This window comes from Corvus kubaryi, unplaced genomic scaffold (assembly GCF_017639235.1).
Source record: "Corvus kubaryi isolate FWS band 111438036 unplaced genomic scaffold, C.kubaryi_AGA036_p1.0 134, whole genome shotgun sequence".
Lineage (NCBI taxonomy): Eukaryota > Metazoa > Chordata > Aves > Passeriformes > Corvidae > Corvus > Corvus kubaryi.
This window is the reverse complement of record NW_024580668.1, coordinates 5947489-5965586: the sequence shown is the minus strand read 5'-3', so window position 1 is coordinate 5965586 and position 18098 is coordinate 5947489. Positions and strand designations below refer to the sequence as shown.

The 18098-nt window shown below is 48.0% G+C and overlaps 1 protein-coding gene across 3 annotated transcripts in view; it reads left to right on the top strand.

The window, feature by feature from the left end:
- Nucleotides 1–5199: 5199 nt before the first annotated feature.
- The window catches only part of NKAIN4 (sodium/potassium transporting ATPase interacting 4), a 50634-nt gene continuing 37735 nt past the window's right edge, over nt 5200–18098 (top strand). The window contains exon 1 of one of the 3 annotated variants that reach the window (XM_042046709.1): nt 5200–5487. In XM_042046709.1, the coding sequence (XP_041902643.1) occupies nt 5434–5487 (54 nt within the window). In that variant the 5' untranslated portion in view covers nt 5200–5433. The remainder of the gene's footprint in view (nt 5488–18098) is intronic. The other 2 variants (XR_006019207.1, XM_042046695.1) reach the window with 2 other exon arrangements.

The window sequence follows — 18098 nt, the reverse complement described above, 5'->3', positions numbered from 1 at the left end:
GCGGGGTTTAACCCTTTGGGCACTGCCTCCTCTGCTCCAGGCTGTGCCTGTTTTGTCAGGAATGCTGACATAGAATCATACAAGGATCACCAAGGTCCAACCCCTGGCCCTGCACAGGACAATTCCTTCATGTGCCTGAGAGCATTGTCGAAGCACTCTGTGAGCTCTGCCAGTCTTGGAGGCAAGACCACTTCCCTGGGGAGCTGTTCCAATGCCCAACCACCCTCTGGGGGCAGAACCTTTTCCAAATTTTGAATTTAAACCTCTCCTGACACAACTTCATGCTGTTTCCTGGGTCTTATCCCTGCACATGCCATCTCCAGAGCTACTACAACACTAGTTTGAGTAGCCTTTCTCAAGTTCAGTAGCTGTTACATGGTTTTGGTCTCCAGACCGATAAGACAGATGGGGAATTTCAATGGATGAGGGAGGATTTTCAGGGTTGCTTCTCAGGTGAGGTGGTTTGTGACACCCCTCTCAGACTAACAAAAACGCTGGCAGCTTCCAGGGTGTTTGTGTCTCAATGTTTTTCCTTTATAGACATGGAGAAATAGAAAAAGATGGTTGTGAGAGGCTGTTTGTGGGATGTTATGGCAGAATTACCACATTAGCAGAGCTGTACCGGTGTGAATTTGAACCTTGACTCCAGTATAGAGGTAAATGGGTGCTGATGTGTTTGATCCAGGGGAGGAAGGAGGCCAGTCAGGTTTTCTTCATGCAGGCCCTTGATCACACAAACAAGGCAGCTGCATCAGCCAGATATGGACAAATTGTTCACCTTGCTGTTACTCTGACGTACCAGAGAGCTTGGTGAATCTGCCTTCTACCTCTGTCTACTCATCAAAGAGTGATGAGAATTTGCTGTGCAGCTCAGCAAGTTAATATTAGAGAATTACAAATGTGAAATGCAGATGATGGTGGTGTAAAAATGCCGAAAAACCCTGATTAGGAGCTGCCTCCCCCCAACATTGGAGACTTCACAGGGATCAGAGAGAAAATGACAGATTTCACACACCAGTTCTGATGAATTTTACAGATCGCCCTGGGCTTCTGGGAACCATTTCAAAGCGTTAAAAGTCATTGAGAATTTTCCCTTTCTTGTCTAGTGATGAGAACAATTTTTGAAACATTGTGCTTTGCTGTCATCAGGCTGTTTTCCTCAGCAATTAATTCACCAGGCTGCAAAAGGAGGGGAAGATCAGTGTGTGGTTCTTTTGGCCATGGCCTTCTGAGGGTGTGCCACTGTGGTGCTGCTCAGTTTGGGCATCTCTGCCCCTCTGGTCCCTGTGAAGAGCAGAAGGACATGTCTGGGCTATTGCCACCTCTCTTGGGTCTTCTACCATGATAGTCTTGGCTTCAGCTGGCTTCAGTCCCAGAGCAGCTGAGCTCTGTAACAGTGCTCTAGTTATTAGCCCCGGGTAATGGCAGGTTTAAAAATTTACAAGTTTAAAATTAGAAGGTCAAGAGTTCTTGTCCTTTTTTTCATAATCTCTTTCTAGCTGGTTCAGTAATCTTTATGTAGAAAATCTTCAGTAAGACACATGGGACACATCACAGAGTCAAGTTCTTGTAGCCAGAGCTGGCTGCCCAAGGTGACTGGAGGCAACCTCGGGTCATGAGCAGTTAGATCCTCTCCCTGCATCCAACATTACCCTTGAGCAGACAGGAGAGAGCCCTTTCCTCCTTCCATGCAGGAAGATGATTTATCCTAATCCATTTGTACCCAGATATATTCTAAACTTCCACAGTGTCCTGTGGCAGGAAGCTTCACAGCTCATGCCCTTCGTATGTGAAGACTTCCCAGTTGTCATTTTGGATGTGGCTGCAGGAAATCCTGCTGTGTGCAGTGCTGAGCTGCCGTCACTCAGGCCACTGGCAGTGGGACTTAGTTCTAATTGTGACAGAGAAATAGGATGTGACATACCACCTTGGGAAGGCTGCTGTGTGCCCTGGAGCAGGGGAGCAGGCTGGCTGATTAGCTCCTGGAGCACTGGGACAGGCACGCTTTGCCTTTGGGGTGTGGATGGAAAGATTGGAATACTCTGACACGGCTGTGTTTGATCAGATATCTGCAAAGGCACTGTGATCCAGCTGACGTTATTAAAGTGGAGAGGAGGTGGGTGTGAATGAACTGAGTGGAATAATGCACCCCATGGTACCGTGGGATGTAAGCCCATCTCCAGCTTTCAGCAGCTGTGACAATTACAGGTTTGGGCTGTGAAGAGACATGTCCCCAGCTAATACTTTTAGCCTCTACTGTTCCTCTTGATCTGTCAGAGGAGGAGGCTGCAGGTATTAGAGATAACAAGCTGTGATAAGGTACTGCTGCTTTGTTTCAACCTTGCTAACTTTGTTTCTTCATTTCTCCTAAAGTAAACCTGGGACTTCTCCCAGAAATCTGGATGTAATCTGACAGGTGATAACAAGGTCCCTCTATCTAAGGTTAATCATCCCTAGCAATGCAGCTGGAGCCATGCAAAAATAAATTTGGATGGGAAGAGGATCCTGATTCAAAATCTGTCTAAGAACAGGGACATTCAATCTCTGGAGTATTATCTGAACCTGAGGATATTTCCCATCCCATGGAGGGATTCCATTCCCTCCATGAAGTCAGGATGTGCATCAGAACCTTAAAATGAAAGCACATCCTCAGGAATTAAAGGAGTATAAAAGAAACAACCAGGATCTCTTAAGCATCTCTGTGGCCTGGCATTTGGAGAGGGCTGCAGTAATGACTGCTTGACCAATTCTTTGTCCTTGGTCCTCTCCTGATGGTGAGGGATGCAGCTGCCTGTGATTGCCTTGCTCTGTGTACACATATCCCTGTACACCGACATCCCTGCTAATAATCCCTCAGACCCCATCCAGAACCCCTTAATAAGGAGAAATCCTTTCTAACATTCAGACTAGACTCTTGAAGCAACATTTCATCCATCAAAAGCTTTATACTTCAGGAAATAAAAAATTCAGGATACTGAGCAATTTTGGTTTTCTTTCTTTTTTTGCTAAATTAAAGTTGTAGTTGGTTTTACAAATTAAACTTTCAAGATAGATGTGTGGTCCTGCAGCACTCATGCAAGAATTCAGATGGTCAGATAGATAAGAAATCATATGAATGAAAATTATAATATCAGGCCCTGGGAGATTTAAGTCTCTCTTTGAAATACAGAATGCGTTGTTCCTGTGGCTTCACCCTTATTAAAAAGCTCAGGAAAGTCTGTGTTTTCCTTCACATGCATGTGGAGTCCCAGCCAAGCCAGGCTTGCTTTCTGCACAGCTTATCAAGATGAAAATGCAGGTGGAAAAAATCTTCTTTCTGTCAAACTCAGCCTTTCAGCAGCAATGCCTTTTGCTGTTTCACACAGTGTCTCCTTTGCAGTACAACTGAGCTGGAAAATAGCAATGCCTACAGGAGGTTTTTTGAGGCAGGAGGCAGACCAAGAGATGCAGAAAACCTTAAGAACTGACACAAAAGCCAGGTTCTAACCTGCATGGCTGTATCCCCGTTTTCCCCTGTTGTTGCCAGCAGTTTGCAGAGCACGTAACAAGACCAGCCTAACCCCAGGCTGCTTTTGGCCGACTTGAGCTCCTGTTGTAATTCTGATGTCAGGTTGCCTGACCCTACAGTGCAGAGTGAGACCTCCCTGTGTGGTTTGTAAGGAATGTTTTATCTGCATTCATGAAAAAAATAAACTGGTCTTTGCTCCATTGCCTATTCCATCCAAAATCCACCTTCTGGGGATTATGAATACTGCCAAAGCTTCCTCAGTCCACAGTTTTCTGGGCAAAATAAATTGGTTTCTTCTCTGGGTGTTTTCCTTTCACGTATAATAAAACGTGTTTTATTGCACCTGACTGCATTAGTTGATGCCTTGGTTATGCACAATGCACAGGTCAGATAATCAATATATTTTACCATTTAAAACCAGAAGGATTTTCGATCAATTCAGAGGCTGCCTTCTAATCTCAGGTATTCAGAGTTTGTTTGTTTGTTTGTTCTGTTTCTCCCTGTGGCTGATATGAATAACAATAATGTTGTTAATATAAGGTTTTAAACGTTCCTAGCACTTGAGGACCAATCCTGCTTCCTTAGGATATAGGCAGGCAGTGTTTTCCTTGAGTGAAATGATAGAGCTGCTGTGATTTCAGCCGCCACCTCCTTCTCACCCCACTGCAACGAGCAGTGGGCTGTGCTTATTTAAAATGAAAGTGGAGCTGATCACTTCTGGTGGGGACTCACACCCTGCTTTGGAGGCAGAAATGAAACACTGACTTGCTTCAGAGGAAGAAGGGACAGCCAGAGGCAACAGAACAAACTGTTGTGCAGACGCTGGAGCCACCAGAGATTGCAAAGAGACGACCTTGTCACCAGATGAGGCTCTCCCAAAGCTTCTTATCCTGTTGTGTTGAGCTTAGCTACAAGTCTGTCCCGATGACAACGTGTGGCGTGTGACCTGCTCCTCAGGCCGGCCGCAAGTGTGTGCAGCAGGAGAGGCTGGCATGAGCTGTGTCTTCTGGATCCTGCTTCTCCTTCGGGAGGGGAGGCAATGGGAAGGACTCGGGCATGTAAAGGAGGTGGTTGTGTGCTTGTGGGTTTGCTCTGCGTTCACAATTAAAGCTGACTGACTTGCTTATCTGCAGGTGCAGGGTACAGCGAGTGGTGTGTACACAGTGCTCAGGTAGAAGCACTTTTTGGAGGTAGAGAGATGCTCTTCTACATCCCTCTGCTCCCGGTCAGCTGGGATTCATTCTCAAACCTGGGTATACTTTAAAATACCCACAAACGTTCATTTTAAAGAATTCCTTGTCTTATCGCCCTTTAGGAGTTTGTCTTCCACGTGCACCCTCCCTGACAAATTTTATGGGAAAAACCATTGCATTTTAGGTTAGTTTGGGGCTTCATAATGTTCAGGGCGAACATGCCAGCACCAGCACGGGGAGGCATATGTGGAAAGAGGAGAGGAGCTCCACAGACCGTGTGTCCCGCACACACACCTGGCCAGCACAGCCCTCTGCCCCAGCACGGAATGATCACTCCCGCGTCCTGTCAAGGGAAAAACGAGGGGCTGCCCTGTCCGGGGCATCGGAGCTGCCCCCGCCTCCCGGGGGAGGGCCGGGGCCGGAGCATCCCAGCGCGCCTGCGGGGGCGCGGGGGCCGCATCCCGGCGTTGGCGGCAGCCCCCGCCCCGCCAGCCCGCCCAGCCTGCGGGACGGCAGCGCCGCCGGAGCGTTGCCCTTTTAAGCTGTGGCCCCACTCTCCTCCTCCCCGGCTCCCGGAGGAGCTCCGGCAGCCGGCACCGACCGAGCGACACCGAGCGACCTCCGTGCCCGCCTCGCTCCCCGCGGCCGCGGACCGGTCAGCGCGGAGCCCCAGGGCGGCGGCGGGGCCGCGGCCACCGGGCTGCCCCTGCCCTGCCCCGCTGCTCGGGGACCATGGGATGCTGCACCGGCCGCTGCACCCTCATCTTCCTCTGCACTTTGCAGCTGGTGAGTGGAGGCGCTCGGGATCAGGGGGAACCGGCGGGGACCTGCGGGTTCGGCGCCCCGGGACGGGGCCGGGAACAAAAGCGCCTCGGTGCCCTCTGCCCCGAGCAGGGCTGCGCTCCTCCGCAACTTCGGCTCGGAGCAGCAAGGTGGAGGGATGTCGGGCTGCGCTCCGGCGGCGCTCTGCTGTGCCGGGGGGATTTACCGATGCTTAAAACTCAAGAAAAAAGGTGTGTGGGGGAAGTAGTTTTCAATTAATAAGTTTGTGCTTATAAAATACAACTGAAAAAAGAAGAAAATTACTCTGTGAGAGGAGTCCCGGCGGCTCGGTGGCGATGTTGCAAACCAAACCAAACTTCATACGTGCTAAAACCCACCGTGGTACCTTAGCCTCTTTTCATGGAAAGGTCCACCCGCATCCCACCCTGGTCGCCTGCATCCTAATCTGCTGGGGATGAAGTGCTTAGACAGAATGTGCCTATTAATATGCATATATTTATGTAGGAATAAACTTCCCAGTGTGCGGAGAGTGCGGTCCCTGGTGGGCACGGGTCGGTCCCTGGTGGGCGCGGGTTCCTGGTCCTTATGACATCTGCATAGATGATAAACAAAGGTCTGGTTGTTCCCTGAGTGTCTGTGCATCCAGCCTGGATCTGGAGGGTCCCCTTCTTGTCAATAGCTAATGGGCTCCAGGGCTCCTCCAGCCTTAAAAAGGAAATGACAGCATCTAGGGTTTTAATTTCCTTGACTTCTCCCAGATTTGCTTTATTTTGGAGCATTAGCAGTGTGCAGGAAAGGGCAGGCTTCCTGCGAAGTTCTTTTGAATAGCTTGCTGGTGCCAAGGGGTGAGTTTGGTTAAAACTCTTTGTTTTGGAGTTGGGTGCTGTGACAGCGTTTCTTTTTCTGCAGAGAGTCAGGGAGCAGACACTGAGCTGAAGGTGGGAGAGGAAAACTGGGAACCTGCTAGTTTTGAAATTACACCCATCAGCCTAAAATTGAAAGGGAGGAGAGTGGGAATGCACCCCAGACTAGCACAATCGGAAGATGAGTGTGGAGGATTTGACTCATCATTAAACGAAATACAGAATAGAAGTGATGGGGTTTTCTTGCACAAAGCGTCTTGCTCAGCATATTTATGAGTGAGTTGAATGGCTGGGGAGTGTATTTAGTCGCCTGGATTATTTCTTTTGATTTTTCACCCGTGATCACGCAAGAAAGAAGCTGCACCCTGTATTACGTTAGAAATTGGCATCTCAGCACTCACTGTCTCTTAAACCCATCACTGTGTCATCCTGCTCTAAGCACACACACACTGGGGTAAAAAAAAAAAGGGGGGGGGAATGAGAAAAAGAAAAAGCCATGAGCTGCTGGTGCTGTTCTGATTTCTGACAAGCGTGGGAGTTTTCTTGTATCCAAGATACAGGGACAAAGAACCCCCAGCATTTTATTTTCCTTAAGACCCTCCTCCTTGAAGAAAAGAATCAGTTTGGCTCATTCTTAAGCAAGTTTGGATGCCTCAGCCGTAGCGATTTCCCATGGCACTTGCTGAGTGAATTGGTAGAGCTGGAAAAAATGTGAACTATGGTTGAGGGAATTTGTGGAGCTGAGCTCTGGTGGGGGTGAGGTCAGGAGATCCTGGCCAGTTCCCAGCAAGCGCTTGGGTGAGGGTGAGATCCAGCACAGTGCTTTTTTATTTACTTTATTATTTCATTAAGCAAACTTTGTCTGTAAATCATCACATCACTTCCACATCCGCACAGCCAAGTGATGTGCAGGACTCGCTGCTGCCCAGGATGGGCTCTGCTAAGACAAAACACTGAAGCAATCAGGCCAAGATCATCAATAAATTATAATGACGTGAACTTCCTTTGTTCCTCTCATGTCTCTGCTCAGCTTCATTTGATACTTTGAACCCTTCACAGCCTTCCCTGTTTGTTGCCAAGCTCCGTGTCTCCCACTGCCAGAGTCCCAGGGGGGAAATTCTGGCTCTTGTGTGGACGTTTTCCCTCTGACTTAAGTGGGGAGGGGATTTCGGTGCTGGGATCTCCCACTTCAGTGCTGCAGCACACCCCTGAGATCTGTTACATGTTCTCGTGTCTGTTCCTCAAAGTTTCACCAGGGCTTTTTATATAAATGATGAAACATGAAACAACCCCCCAAAAAACTCACATCAGGGATTTGAGTCGCAATGCTTCATATAGACTGTTTTATTATTAGGTGCAAGTAGTTGAGCGAGCGTGCGGGGAAGTGTTTGCACACTGCAGTCTAAATGTTTCCCTGGGAAAAAAAAAAAAAAAAAAGGCAGAAAACAAACAAATTCATCATTTGCAGTGTGTGCTCCCAAAGAAAAAGTTTGTGCTCCAGCCGGAGAGCAGAACAACGTGTGAATTGAAGGAGCTGCTACACAATGCGAATACCAACGAGCTCCTCAGCCCCCCACGGGCTGAGCCTCGTGGCACAGGGAGAAGAGGAGAGCGTTTGCATCTGTCTGAAGAAAATCAGGGCTGACTCCCCAGCGGTTTGCTAATCAAGGGGGGAGGGAAGGCTGTAGTTTGAATAAATAATTTGCCGCGTTCCAATTTTAGATTATTGTTTCCTTGAAGCATCCACGTTAGGCTCGGTGCTTTGCTGAGTGGTGCTGCAGGGAAGCTGCAAGAAGGTTCTGGCTCTCCCTCCCTCTGTCCTGGTGTGCATCCCTGTCCCTAATCCTTCCCTTTTTCCCAGTCCAGCCCTAAATCCAGCAGAAGTTTGGGTGAAAGTTGGCCCAGGTCAGGGCTACCCTGCAAAAGGGCTTATCCTCAGCCATGGGTGGCATGGAGGAGGACCATCAGCAAGGTGATGGGGTGTTTTTCCAGGGTTTATCATTCCCAAAGGGGTTGTCGCCTTCTTGTGCTCACTTTGCCCAGACACCTCTGCCATCCAGGAGCTGGTGTCACCTACAGCAGATCACCAGCCCTTCCTCATCCCTCCCAGCCTTTGGGTAGATGCATATTAAGAAACAAGAGCAAAGTTTAAATGAGCCATAGGCCTCCCCAGGAGAAAATCGTGACTCTGTCAGGGAGCCTCTCTAGTGGGCTAACAAATGCCCCTTGTAGGAATTAGAATTGAAAAACATTTGCCAAGGTCAGGATTTCTGAACCTGAGTGGAATGAGGCTGTCACACCCACCAGTGGGCTGGGTGGGTCATGGTGAGGAGCCACAGACCAGGGCTGGGTCTCAGGCAGCGAGATATTAAATAATCATTGATTTGCTGCTTTCCTCTCTGCCAGTGTGAGATTGCACCCAACTGGTGAATTTTCTGGAGCAGTAAGTGCCTGTGCACCGGAGGCACTATGTGAATTTATTTCCACTGAGCATGGAAAAATTCCCCCGCTCCCTGTGCCCTGTCCCAATAAATCAAACAACTGTAGTTTCTTTACATTCTGTCCATGGATTGAGAGCTCAGATGCCAAGCAAAGCCTGGAGACAATTTTACAGATGCATTATAAATCCCCCTAGAATAGCAGCTTCTAATGGAAAAAGTGACTAATACTTCAAATGAGCACAGAACAAGGCGCCCTGGGATGGGACTGCACATCGAGACTAACCAAAAGTAACGATATACATTTATTTATTTATTTCCTCATGCTCTCTTTCTGCCTCGTTCCTTTCTCAGTGATTCCTTTCTAATCTCTTACAGAAGAGGGTGACCTGTTCTGGAAGCTATTTGAAACCAGCACAGATCCTTCCCTAACTACTCTCTTGAAGTGGTTGTGTTGGTTTGATCAAGGCATAAAGTGGTGCAGAGCACATGAGGAGTGATGGCAGAAGGGGAGTGTGGCAGACTGGCAGTGGTATGCCGTGGAAAGGCACGATCTGGGCAAAAATAAAGTGTGAGTTAAAATAGTTGGAATAGAGGGATTTTTTTACAAGGACATGTACTGATAGGACAAGGGGGAATAGATTTAAATTGAAAGAGGGTAGGTTTAGATTGGATATTGGGAAGAAATTCTCCCCTCTGAGGATGGTGAGGCCCTGGCACAGGGTGCCCAGAGAAGCTGTGGCTGCTCTATCCCTGGAAGTGTCCAAGGCCAGGTTGGATGGAACTTGGAACAGCCTGGTCTAGTGGTAGGTGTCCCTGCCCGTGGCAGGGGGTTGGAACAAGATGATTTTAAGGTCCCTTCCAACCCAAACCATTCTGTGATCCTGATTCTGTGACTCGATCCATCACCACATGTGGGCTGCAAGAGGGAGGGTGGCAGAGCATGAACCTCTCCAAGGCAAGGAGGAGACAGGATTGCAGTGTCTGGGGGCTGTAGAAATTACTTGCTTGGCTTTCTCCTCTCCACCCCAGGGATCATTTGGGCTCAAGTTTGGAGAGGAGAGCAGGACTTGTCTCTCCCCTCCTCTGCAGCTGCCTCTGGAGCCAGGGCAGAGTCAGGCTGCCCTGAGGGAGCTGTGAGCCTGCACAGCTGCTGTGTGGCTGAGCACAAAGCCTTGGGGGGAAGAGCAGGTGCAAGGGGAAGCACAGCGTCCCTTTGCTCATCATGCTGCTCAGGACCCCTCCAAAATTACCTTGTGCTGTTTATCTTCTCCATGGTTTGTGCTTAAATTATAATCCCTGCAGGGAAAGGGCCATCTTTCGTGGATGTGCACAGCACCCAGCTCTGTGATGGCTCAAACCTTTCCTGAGGTCCTTGAACAATACTCCAGGCTAAATAATAATGTAAGTCTAAAGACTACGTTTGACAGATGCTGTCTTCTCCGTGTCTTTTCCAGACAAAGGAAAATTAAAGCTGTGCCAATAATAGAGCTCGTCAGCATTTTCCACTGAAGCTGACTTTCAGTAGAAACCTGGGGATTTGACTAAATGAATATTTTCATGAGAAGTATCTGCTTTCCACAGACAGTCCTGAGTTTTTCTCCCAAGTTTTGGCCAGAATATTTTGGCGAAAAGTCAAAAATGTGCTGGCAAATGTTTGCTGTGCTGGCAAACATTTTTAATTTTGGAGTGGTGGAGCTTTTCTTACAAAAAGTTGAATTTTTGCATGAGATTTTCCTTTTCTCCCCTGTTTTTCCTGAGCAGCTGGAGTCAGTACACTGCAGCACAAGGGAAGCACAAGGGAGGAGCAGTTTGGGGTCTGGATTTCAGACATGCCCAGGTCTCCTGGCTCCCCACATCCGCCTTTCTTATGGTGGTGCTGGAGATTGCAGATGACTCACAGGAACTGTGTCCTCTAACCAAACCCGCTCAGACCAGGAATGAAATTTGGCCAAAGCCAAGCCAAAAAAGCAGCTGAGGGCAGGCTGGTGTTGAAGTCAACTCTCCTTGGAGAGCTGGGGTTTTATTTCGGCTGACACAGTATCTTTGTTGACCACTCTGATTTTTCCCGGTCATTCTCTGCTCCTTTGGCTTCTCCTTTTCCTCTCAGTAGAAGAGGAGAAGGAGCTGGTTTTCCCTGATGGGGACCCTCTCCCTCTGGCTGGTGTGGGGTTAAGGGAGCTGACGTTGCTCCATTGTGTGCTAATAATATATGGAAACTCAGATCATTTTGGCTGGGGTGCAAAGTGGAGCTCTTCCAAGAATCTGCTCCAGGGGCCCTCAAGTATGAACTCTTGGAGAACAAACTGGATAACAAAGGCCAGATTGTGATCTCTTTTCCTCCAGGAAAACCCTGGACTAGCCAATTGCTTTTTGAGCACTTAAGAAAATGCGTATTATCCAGTGAGCAGCAAGTGCCCAGCTGTAGCGTTGCCTTTCCCATTAACAAAATGTTGGGTCTGAGGGCGGTAGAACTGAACCTTTCTTTCTCGTTAAATACCCCCCAAAACCAGGGTTAATTTGTGATTTAATGTTCCATTTGTCCCCACTCCTCCTGCAGTAGATGTGATGAGCACACCCAACTGCACAGGCTGTGTCTCTGTTTCAGTTTGGTAGAAAGAGTTTTCAACCAAGTGGAAACTTTCGTCTCAAAAGCAGCACATTCTTCATCCCTTCCCTGTCCAAAGAACACGAGGAGGGAAAAAATTACATTTCTGGACAAAAAAGGAAGAAAATACTCTGGCATTTAGCAATTAGGGGTGTTTATTGTGCCAAACCCCAAATATTTTGAACTTTTACAGAAGCTTGAAAACACTTCTGAAAAAAGTTGGAAAGTCTCCCCAAAAAGAAATTGGTTCGTTATTGGTTTTTTTCATTGGGGTTGTGCACCCTGGATGTTCTCATCTTTCAGATATCTCTGAAAGATGATCATGTCTCTCCCAAACCCAGCTCACAGTGGGGTTTAAGGAGAAAAATCCTCAAAGAGAAAGCACAGGTTTGGGTGTTGCTCAGGGTGGTGCTTTGCTGCAGTGACTCATCTGCTCACAGTGGTTTGGGGTATTTTTGTTGCAGAAGGAAACTCAATGAATAAACGCCCTGTGGAAATTAGAATCTGAGATATTTCATAATCATTCCAGAGTCATAATATTACCTTAAAGTTCATGGGATTTCAGACTGAGAACAAACAACTTCTGCTTCGTTTGTTTATTGATCTTTGGTAAGAGTCAGAATCTTATTTCATTTTCTTCTTGCCAGGGGTAATAGTAGGAATTACAAAAGTATGGATTAACAGGAGTAAAAAGTAGGGAATCAGTAGTACTAAAGTAATAATAGGAGAGTAGGTGGTAATAATAGGGAGGAGAAAAACTGAAGTGATTGAAATATCTGGCAGAAATCTCTGAGACAATGTTTCAGCAGAGCCGCTGCTTCTCACCAGTGTGTCAGAATTGTGTCTCACCTTGAGCACAGAAAAGTCACTGGTGGTGCTGCTCTGGCTCCTCCTGCCTTAGCCAAGCCCTGGCCCCACATCTGAGAGTCCTTGTGAAGAACAGAAGTTTTATTTTGCTCTGTGTTCTGAGGCTTCACAGACTATGGAGGAGCGAGCAGCAGATCTCTGCTGGGGCAAGATCAATATCTCCTCCCTTGACTTTACTGTAGCTCATTAACATCAAATGTCTTTTCCAAGGGGTGCTTTCTGGTCTATTTTCCACAAGGACTTAATTGCCATTTTCCTGGTGTCTGTGGCTCGTTCTCAGCGCAGCTGCTTTTGTGTCAGAACGTTGGACACAAATATGTTGTTTATCAGGGAAGTGCACGTCCCAGATTTTCTCTCAAAGGTGAGAATTCATGGAAATGAGGAGCTCAGCTTTTCTGATCCCCTTTCCCCCATTGTCCATCAGGTGCTGCTTGGGTGATTCCAGGTTTAGTAATTGAGATGTCAGATTCCCTGACACCTTTGGGCTGAAAGGATGATGGTGTGGAAGCGGTGACCTCCGCTGCCATCTGCCTGGGCCTAATGAAAATATACTGTGGGAATCGAGGCAACAGCTTGTCTTCATCACCTGCTCGAGGCGGGCAGACGTCAGAACTTGCTGTGCCAGCTTTCTTTGCCACCTCTCAGTGACTGGCCAGCCCCGCAGGCAGCTTCCCACCTGCTCCCCAGGCTCTCTCAGCCCAGCAAAATATCTGCTTTCTTCCCTCTTTTTTTTTTTTTTAACCCTCCATTTTTCCCTCCAGTGCTCAAAACTCAAGAAAACCAGGATCATCATCATTTTTTTTCTGCACCAGTAGAGTAAGCACGCAGATGTGTGCCCAGCTCTGATGTTCAGGAGTGTGGGAGCACAGGTTGCCCCTCATTTCAGCAGCAGAGCCATCCCAGTGCCCAGCAGTGGGGTGGAAGGGCTGGATGTGCTGTGCTCTGTCATTGTGCCATCCCTGTGACCTGGGACATCACTGACCTGAGGTCAGAATGATACAGGACGCAGACTCTGTCCTTCATTAGTGAGCAGTTGGTCAGCTGGTCACCTGGGCTAAGAGGAAAAAACAAGAATTTAACCTTACTGAGAATAGTTGGGTTTTGCTGAAGTCCTAAATACACCTTATAAAAAACGGATTCTGGTGCTCAGATGAATACACAGTTACAGCAAATATACAAAACCTGGGAAGATGCCTCCTGTGACACCTCTCAGGGGACCAGGGACCTGTCTTGTGTCTGTGGTGACCCTGACAACAGCCTCGGACCCATTAAAGCATTTGGTGCGGATTTATATTTTCCAAGTGCTGTTCCCTGGGGATAGTTCATCTGTGAGCACCATTTCGTCTGAGCAGGGAAGGTGAGATAGAGGACACTAAAGAAGGGGATGGAGCTTTTTATTACCCACACACAACTTATAAAATATTGAGTGTAGCCTTGCATGGCGCGCTCTGAGTGCTGTGGTCATCCATCGTGGACAAACAGCCTCCCCACAATTAACAACACCTGAACATTAGCTCTGTAGTAGCCAGAGCCCAATCTCAGCACCAGCACAGCTGACCTGCTTGGAGATCAGGAGGAATCTTAACTCCTGGCCTTACTCAGGTTTATTCATGTTTAGGAAGTTTGGATGTTATTCTACAGTACTACAATGAGAGCATTGCCTTGCATGTTAGAAATGGCTTCTTTGGGTTCTACTCTAAGGTCTCCAAACAAACTTCTTCCCTACCTGAATCTTAGCAGAAGGATGGTGTTTTTGTGGAGGGGACGTGGCAAGGTCTTTGCTTAATATTACTGCAATGGTCAGGTTACTTATGAGAGTGTAGCTCCATGCTGTGGGGCTTGGGAGCAACCTTTCCTTCTTTCAGAGATGCTGGACCCTTGATACTCCTTTAAGAGCTCCCACTTTGGAGGAAGCACCACATCCAAATGCTCCATGAACCAGGATGTACTCATGGGCACTTAAAAAAGAAAACCAAGTAACTTTTCTGCTTCCCTGAGAAGGAATTACTGAGTGAAGCAGCTGAAGGAAAAACTCCTCTTGAATCAAAGACCCACCTCAGCAGGACAAGAAAGAGCTGACCTGGCCTGGCCTGACTGGCTTGGACCTTCATTTAAGGTCATTCATTCCAAAAGACCTTGGAAGTGGCACAGACCACAGATAAGTGGATGCCAGCTCACAGGTTCACAGAGATAAGGACCAGGCCCTCGGGCTGATGAACCTTGTGGAAAATGACCAAGATCTGAGCCCTGAGTCTTGGGCAGACTCCCAGAACCTCCCCAGAACCCAAACACCTCTGAGGTTCTGAGCCAAACACCTTCTGTTCAACTGCAGCACAAAACAACTCCTGCAGCTGATCCCTGGAGGATGGTGAAGGGAATATCTGGATCTCTGGCCAGATTTGAGGACTGTGCTTTTAGATAACTTGCATGAAAATCCGAACTGCTGGTTGCTCAGCCAATACAAACCCAGCTCCCAATTCCCCATGGCTGCTGGTAATCTGTTAGCAGATTTCCATGTGGGAGAGGGGAGTGGGCTCTGACGGGCTGCTGGCATCCCTGGCTCCAGCAGCCAGCACTCTTCTTGTGATACCGTTGTGGGAAAGGCCATACACCTGCTTATATTGTGGATGTACAGAATTAGGGGAGAAATCTGATTATCCTAATTACTCAGAAATGCTAAATATGTGCAGAATACCGTTTGGCTAATTAGCTTGGGAGATTGCTGGCTGTTCAGCAGGGAGCAGAGCAGGTGCTGAGAGAAGTGTGATGGGAGTTCACAGGCTGTTTTGTGCCCTTTGCTGTCTGAGCATGTGGAGAAAAGTGAGCTCGGGCACTTGGAGATGTGATTGCCAACCTCAAAACAAATTAAAAAGCTGGGAGAGTGCAATTTTTTTTTCAGATGTCTGACACTTTTTAGGATTCTGGGTCTTCAAGTTTCCCATCTCATTATTTTGAGCAGAGACAGCCAAGGCAAGGATGAGTTTGCCTTAGTGCAAACAGCTGGTGAGAGCCCTTGCGCAGCACCTTCTCAGAGGGATCTGTTTTACTCCTTGTCCTACCTTGTGCTGACACAGACACAGCCTCAAATGCTCCTGAAGCCTGAGGAGACCATGAAGTAGCTGGTTCTCTGAATGGTGCTGCTTTGATTGCATTTAATTGCTCATCTGCACCACTGAGGGGGTCTTGTGGCCCCAAATCTGACCTGCTTTTCCCAGAGGCACAGAGCAACTCAGGCAGATGCTAAGAAGGATGGGGGGTGGTTCATGCTTCGATCCCAAGGTATTAATCCCCAGATATCCAGATAACCAGGCTGGTTCCTCCAGCTGCATGCTGGACATAGATCCACCAAGGAAACCCTGAGGCTGTTTGGGAGGGCTGCAGGGAGGCTGGGACAGGTGATGTGCGCAGCTTGATGTGTCCTACAGGCTACACAGCTCTGCCATCAGGCCAGGGCCAAACCCCAGATCTTCTGGATAGGGTACATAATCAGTGCCCAAAACTCACGTTCATCCATCTCTCCTTGTAGCTGTGCTTCCCCATGTCTTTGAATAACCCTGCCTGACTTTACTCCTGACCTAGCAGAGATTAATGTCCACCTTAGGCTTTTCTGGAAAGTTTTCCCTTCCTGCTCCTGTGAGCTCGGGGTCAGTCCTGCAGTCAGTCCAACACAGCATTAGCTGGGCCCTTAACTGGGAGAAGCTATGAAGTATTTGGGCCTCCAGGGCTGCTACTGAGACAGCTTAAAGCTGAGTTGTGTGGCAGTGAGGAATAGATAGGGTGATAGAAAAACTCTGCCATGGCTTCAGACAATAAAGACTGTGTCTCCCTTGTGATGAATAATGACTCTTTGTTTTATTCCTTAGATGACAGGGCTGTTAGAACTGCTGAGAACTATCCCAGTGCTAAATATATGGGTGTGCAATAAAGGCTCTGCAGTCCATGAACTGAGACTGAATGGATACTTGAGTGAGTTATTTCAAGTACATGAATTTCTGGAGCAGCTCATGGTGACAGGAGGTGATGGGGCAGTATCCTGTAGGATGCTTTCCTTGCATGAGACATATCCCAGGTTTCATGGCTGCCAAGCTTTTTCCTCATGAAGCCTCTCTTGGCCATGTAAAGTTCCTCACTCCCAGGTTTGGCCACTAACCTGCAAACACAGGGCATTTCAGATGGAGCTCCAGGGTTTGATGGTGAGACACTGTCCAGATTTTCTATCAGAAACCCCAGAATCCCAACCTGGCGCACTCAATGGGAATGGAGCAGTAAATCCCAGGTTCAGCTGTAGCCCAGGGCTGAGAGCTCATCAGAACCCATCAGAAATAGGGTCCTGCTGCAATCAGGAGGAAAATGCTGCATCTTCCTGCTGCAGTGTCACCAGGCTGGAGGAAGAGGCGATGCACAGATGTTGTTGTCACTGTCTGGAGTCACCTCCGAGTCCTGCCAGATTAAACTTCCTTGGAATTACTTATTGTAGCAGCAAGGATTTGAATTTCCATAATGTGAATTAGCACTTTTCTGTGTGAACTAATCCTTGCACTCAGACCCACAAGCAAGAAGATCAGAGGACTTGGGGGGAAGAAATGGCCAGAAAGTTTGAAGTAGGAGCAAACCAAAGATACCGTTGTTCCAGGGATGAGGAATCATCTCACACCTCCAAGGCGAGGTGTGGATGAAGCTTTGGTGTCACAAGCTGATAGAGGACAAGTCTTTGTCCCTTTCCATGGCTGAAGGAGACACAGGACTCCGTGGGGGCCCCATGTGTGAGCTGCTCATTGGGACTCAGCCCCTGCAGGGTCACCAAACTCTTGCCCTGTGGAGACACGACCACAAAGATTCGCTGCAAGTGAACTTTGTTCTCCAGAGCTGCCAGAGTGGCATCTATTGACCAGCCTCTATTCTTAAAAGGAGGGGAAAGTGGAAAAAGAGAAGGAAAAGAGAAATTCAGCTTTGCTGTTGAATAAACCATGAGCCATTGAGGAGCTGTGAGTCTGCAGCAGGGGAGGGGCAGGGGCAGCGCAGAAATAAGGGGACAAAAATGTCATGCGAAAAATGAAGGGCAGGAGGGGCCTGGCCATTGTGTGACACTCCTGGAACTTGGAGAGTTGGTTGGTGGGAGGCCAAAAGATGTATGCAATGAAAGAGAGACACTCGAGTGGACTGAAAATGCAAACAAATTGGGTAGCACAATGGAGGAGATAAATTATGCTCATAAAATAAACAATGGCTGAGTGACACTGGGTAAACAGCTACATATAATAACACCACTGTTTGTCCCAGCCACCCTAATTGGGAGGCTGGGCAGCATCCGATGAAAACTCTGCGTTGCACATTTTCCCCTTTTAATGAGGAAGATTTTCCCTCCTCCCTGGAAGCCTCCTCCCCCCAGTCCTATTTAGCAGCAAGCTGAAAGGCCTGGTTTCATTCCACTTTCCCACAGCAAACTCGTCCTGGCAGGAGCTGCATTAAGGAGGACAAGTAGAAAATGATAATAAATTGAGGACTTGCTCTTATTTCACCTTGTGACAAATCTATCCAGTGGGTGACTCAGGGAGGGTGATAAGAGCATGGACTGGGCTGCTGCTTTCCTTTTGGTGCTTGGTCATGTGGAAAATAACCCCATTCTAGCCTTCACTCAAAAGGGCTTTCCTCTAAAAATAATGCTTTTTAAAAGGCACTGAATCCTTATTTACCCTATTGGAAAGCCAGCAGCTCGCCTCCATCAAAGTGAACGTCACAGCTCTCATTTCATCACCCACTTGGGCTGAGGAGCAACAACAAAGGGCATGCAGCACCAAAAGTGAGGTGGTCAATGCCATCAGTGCCACTGGGAGAACT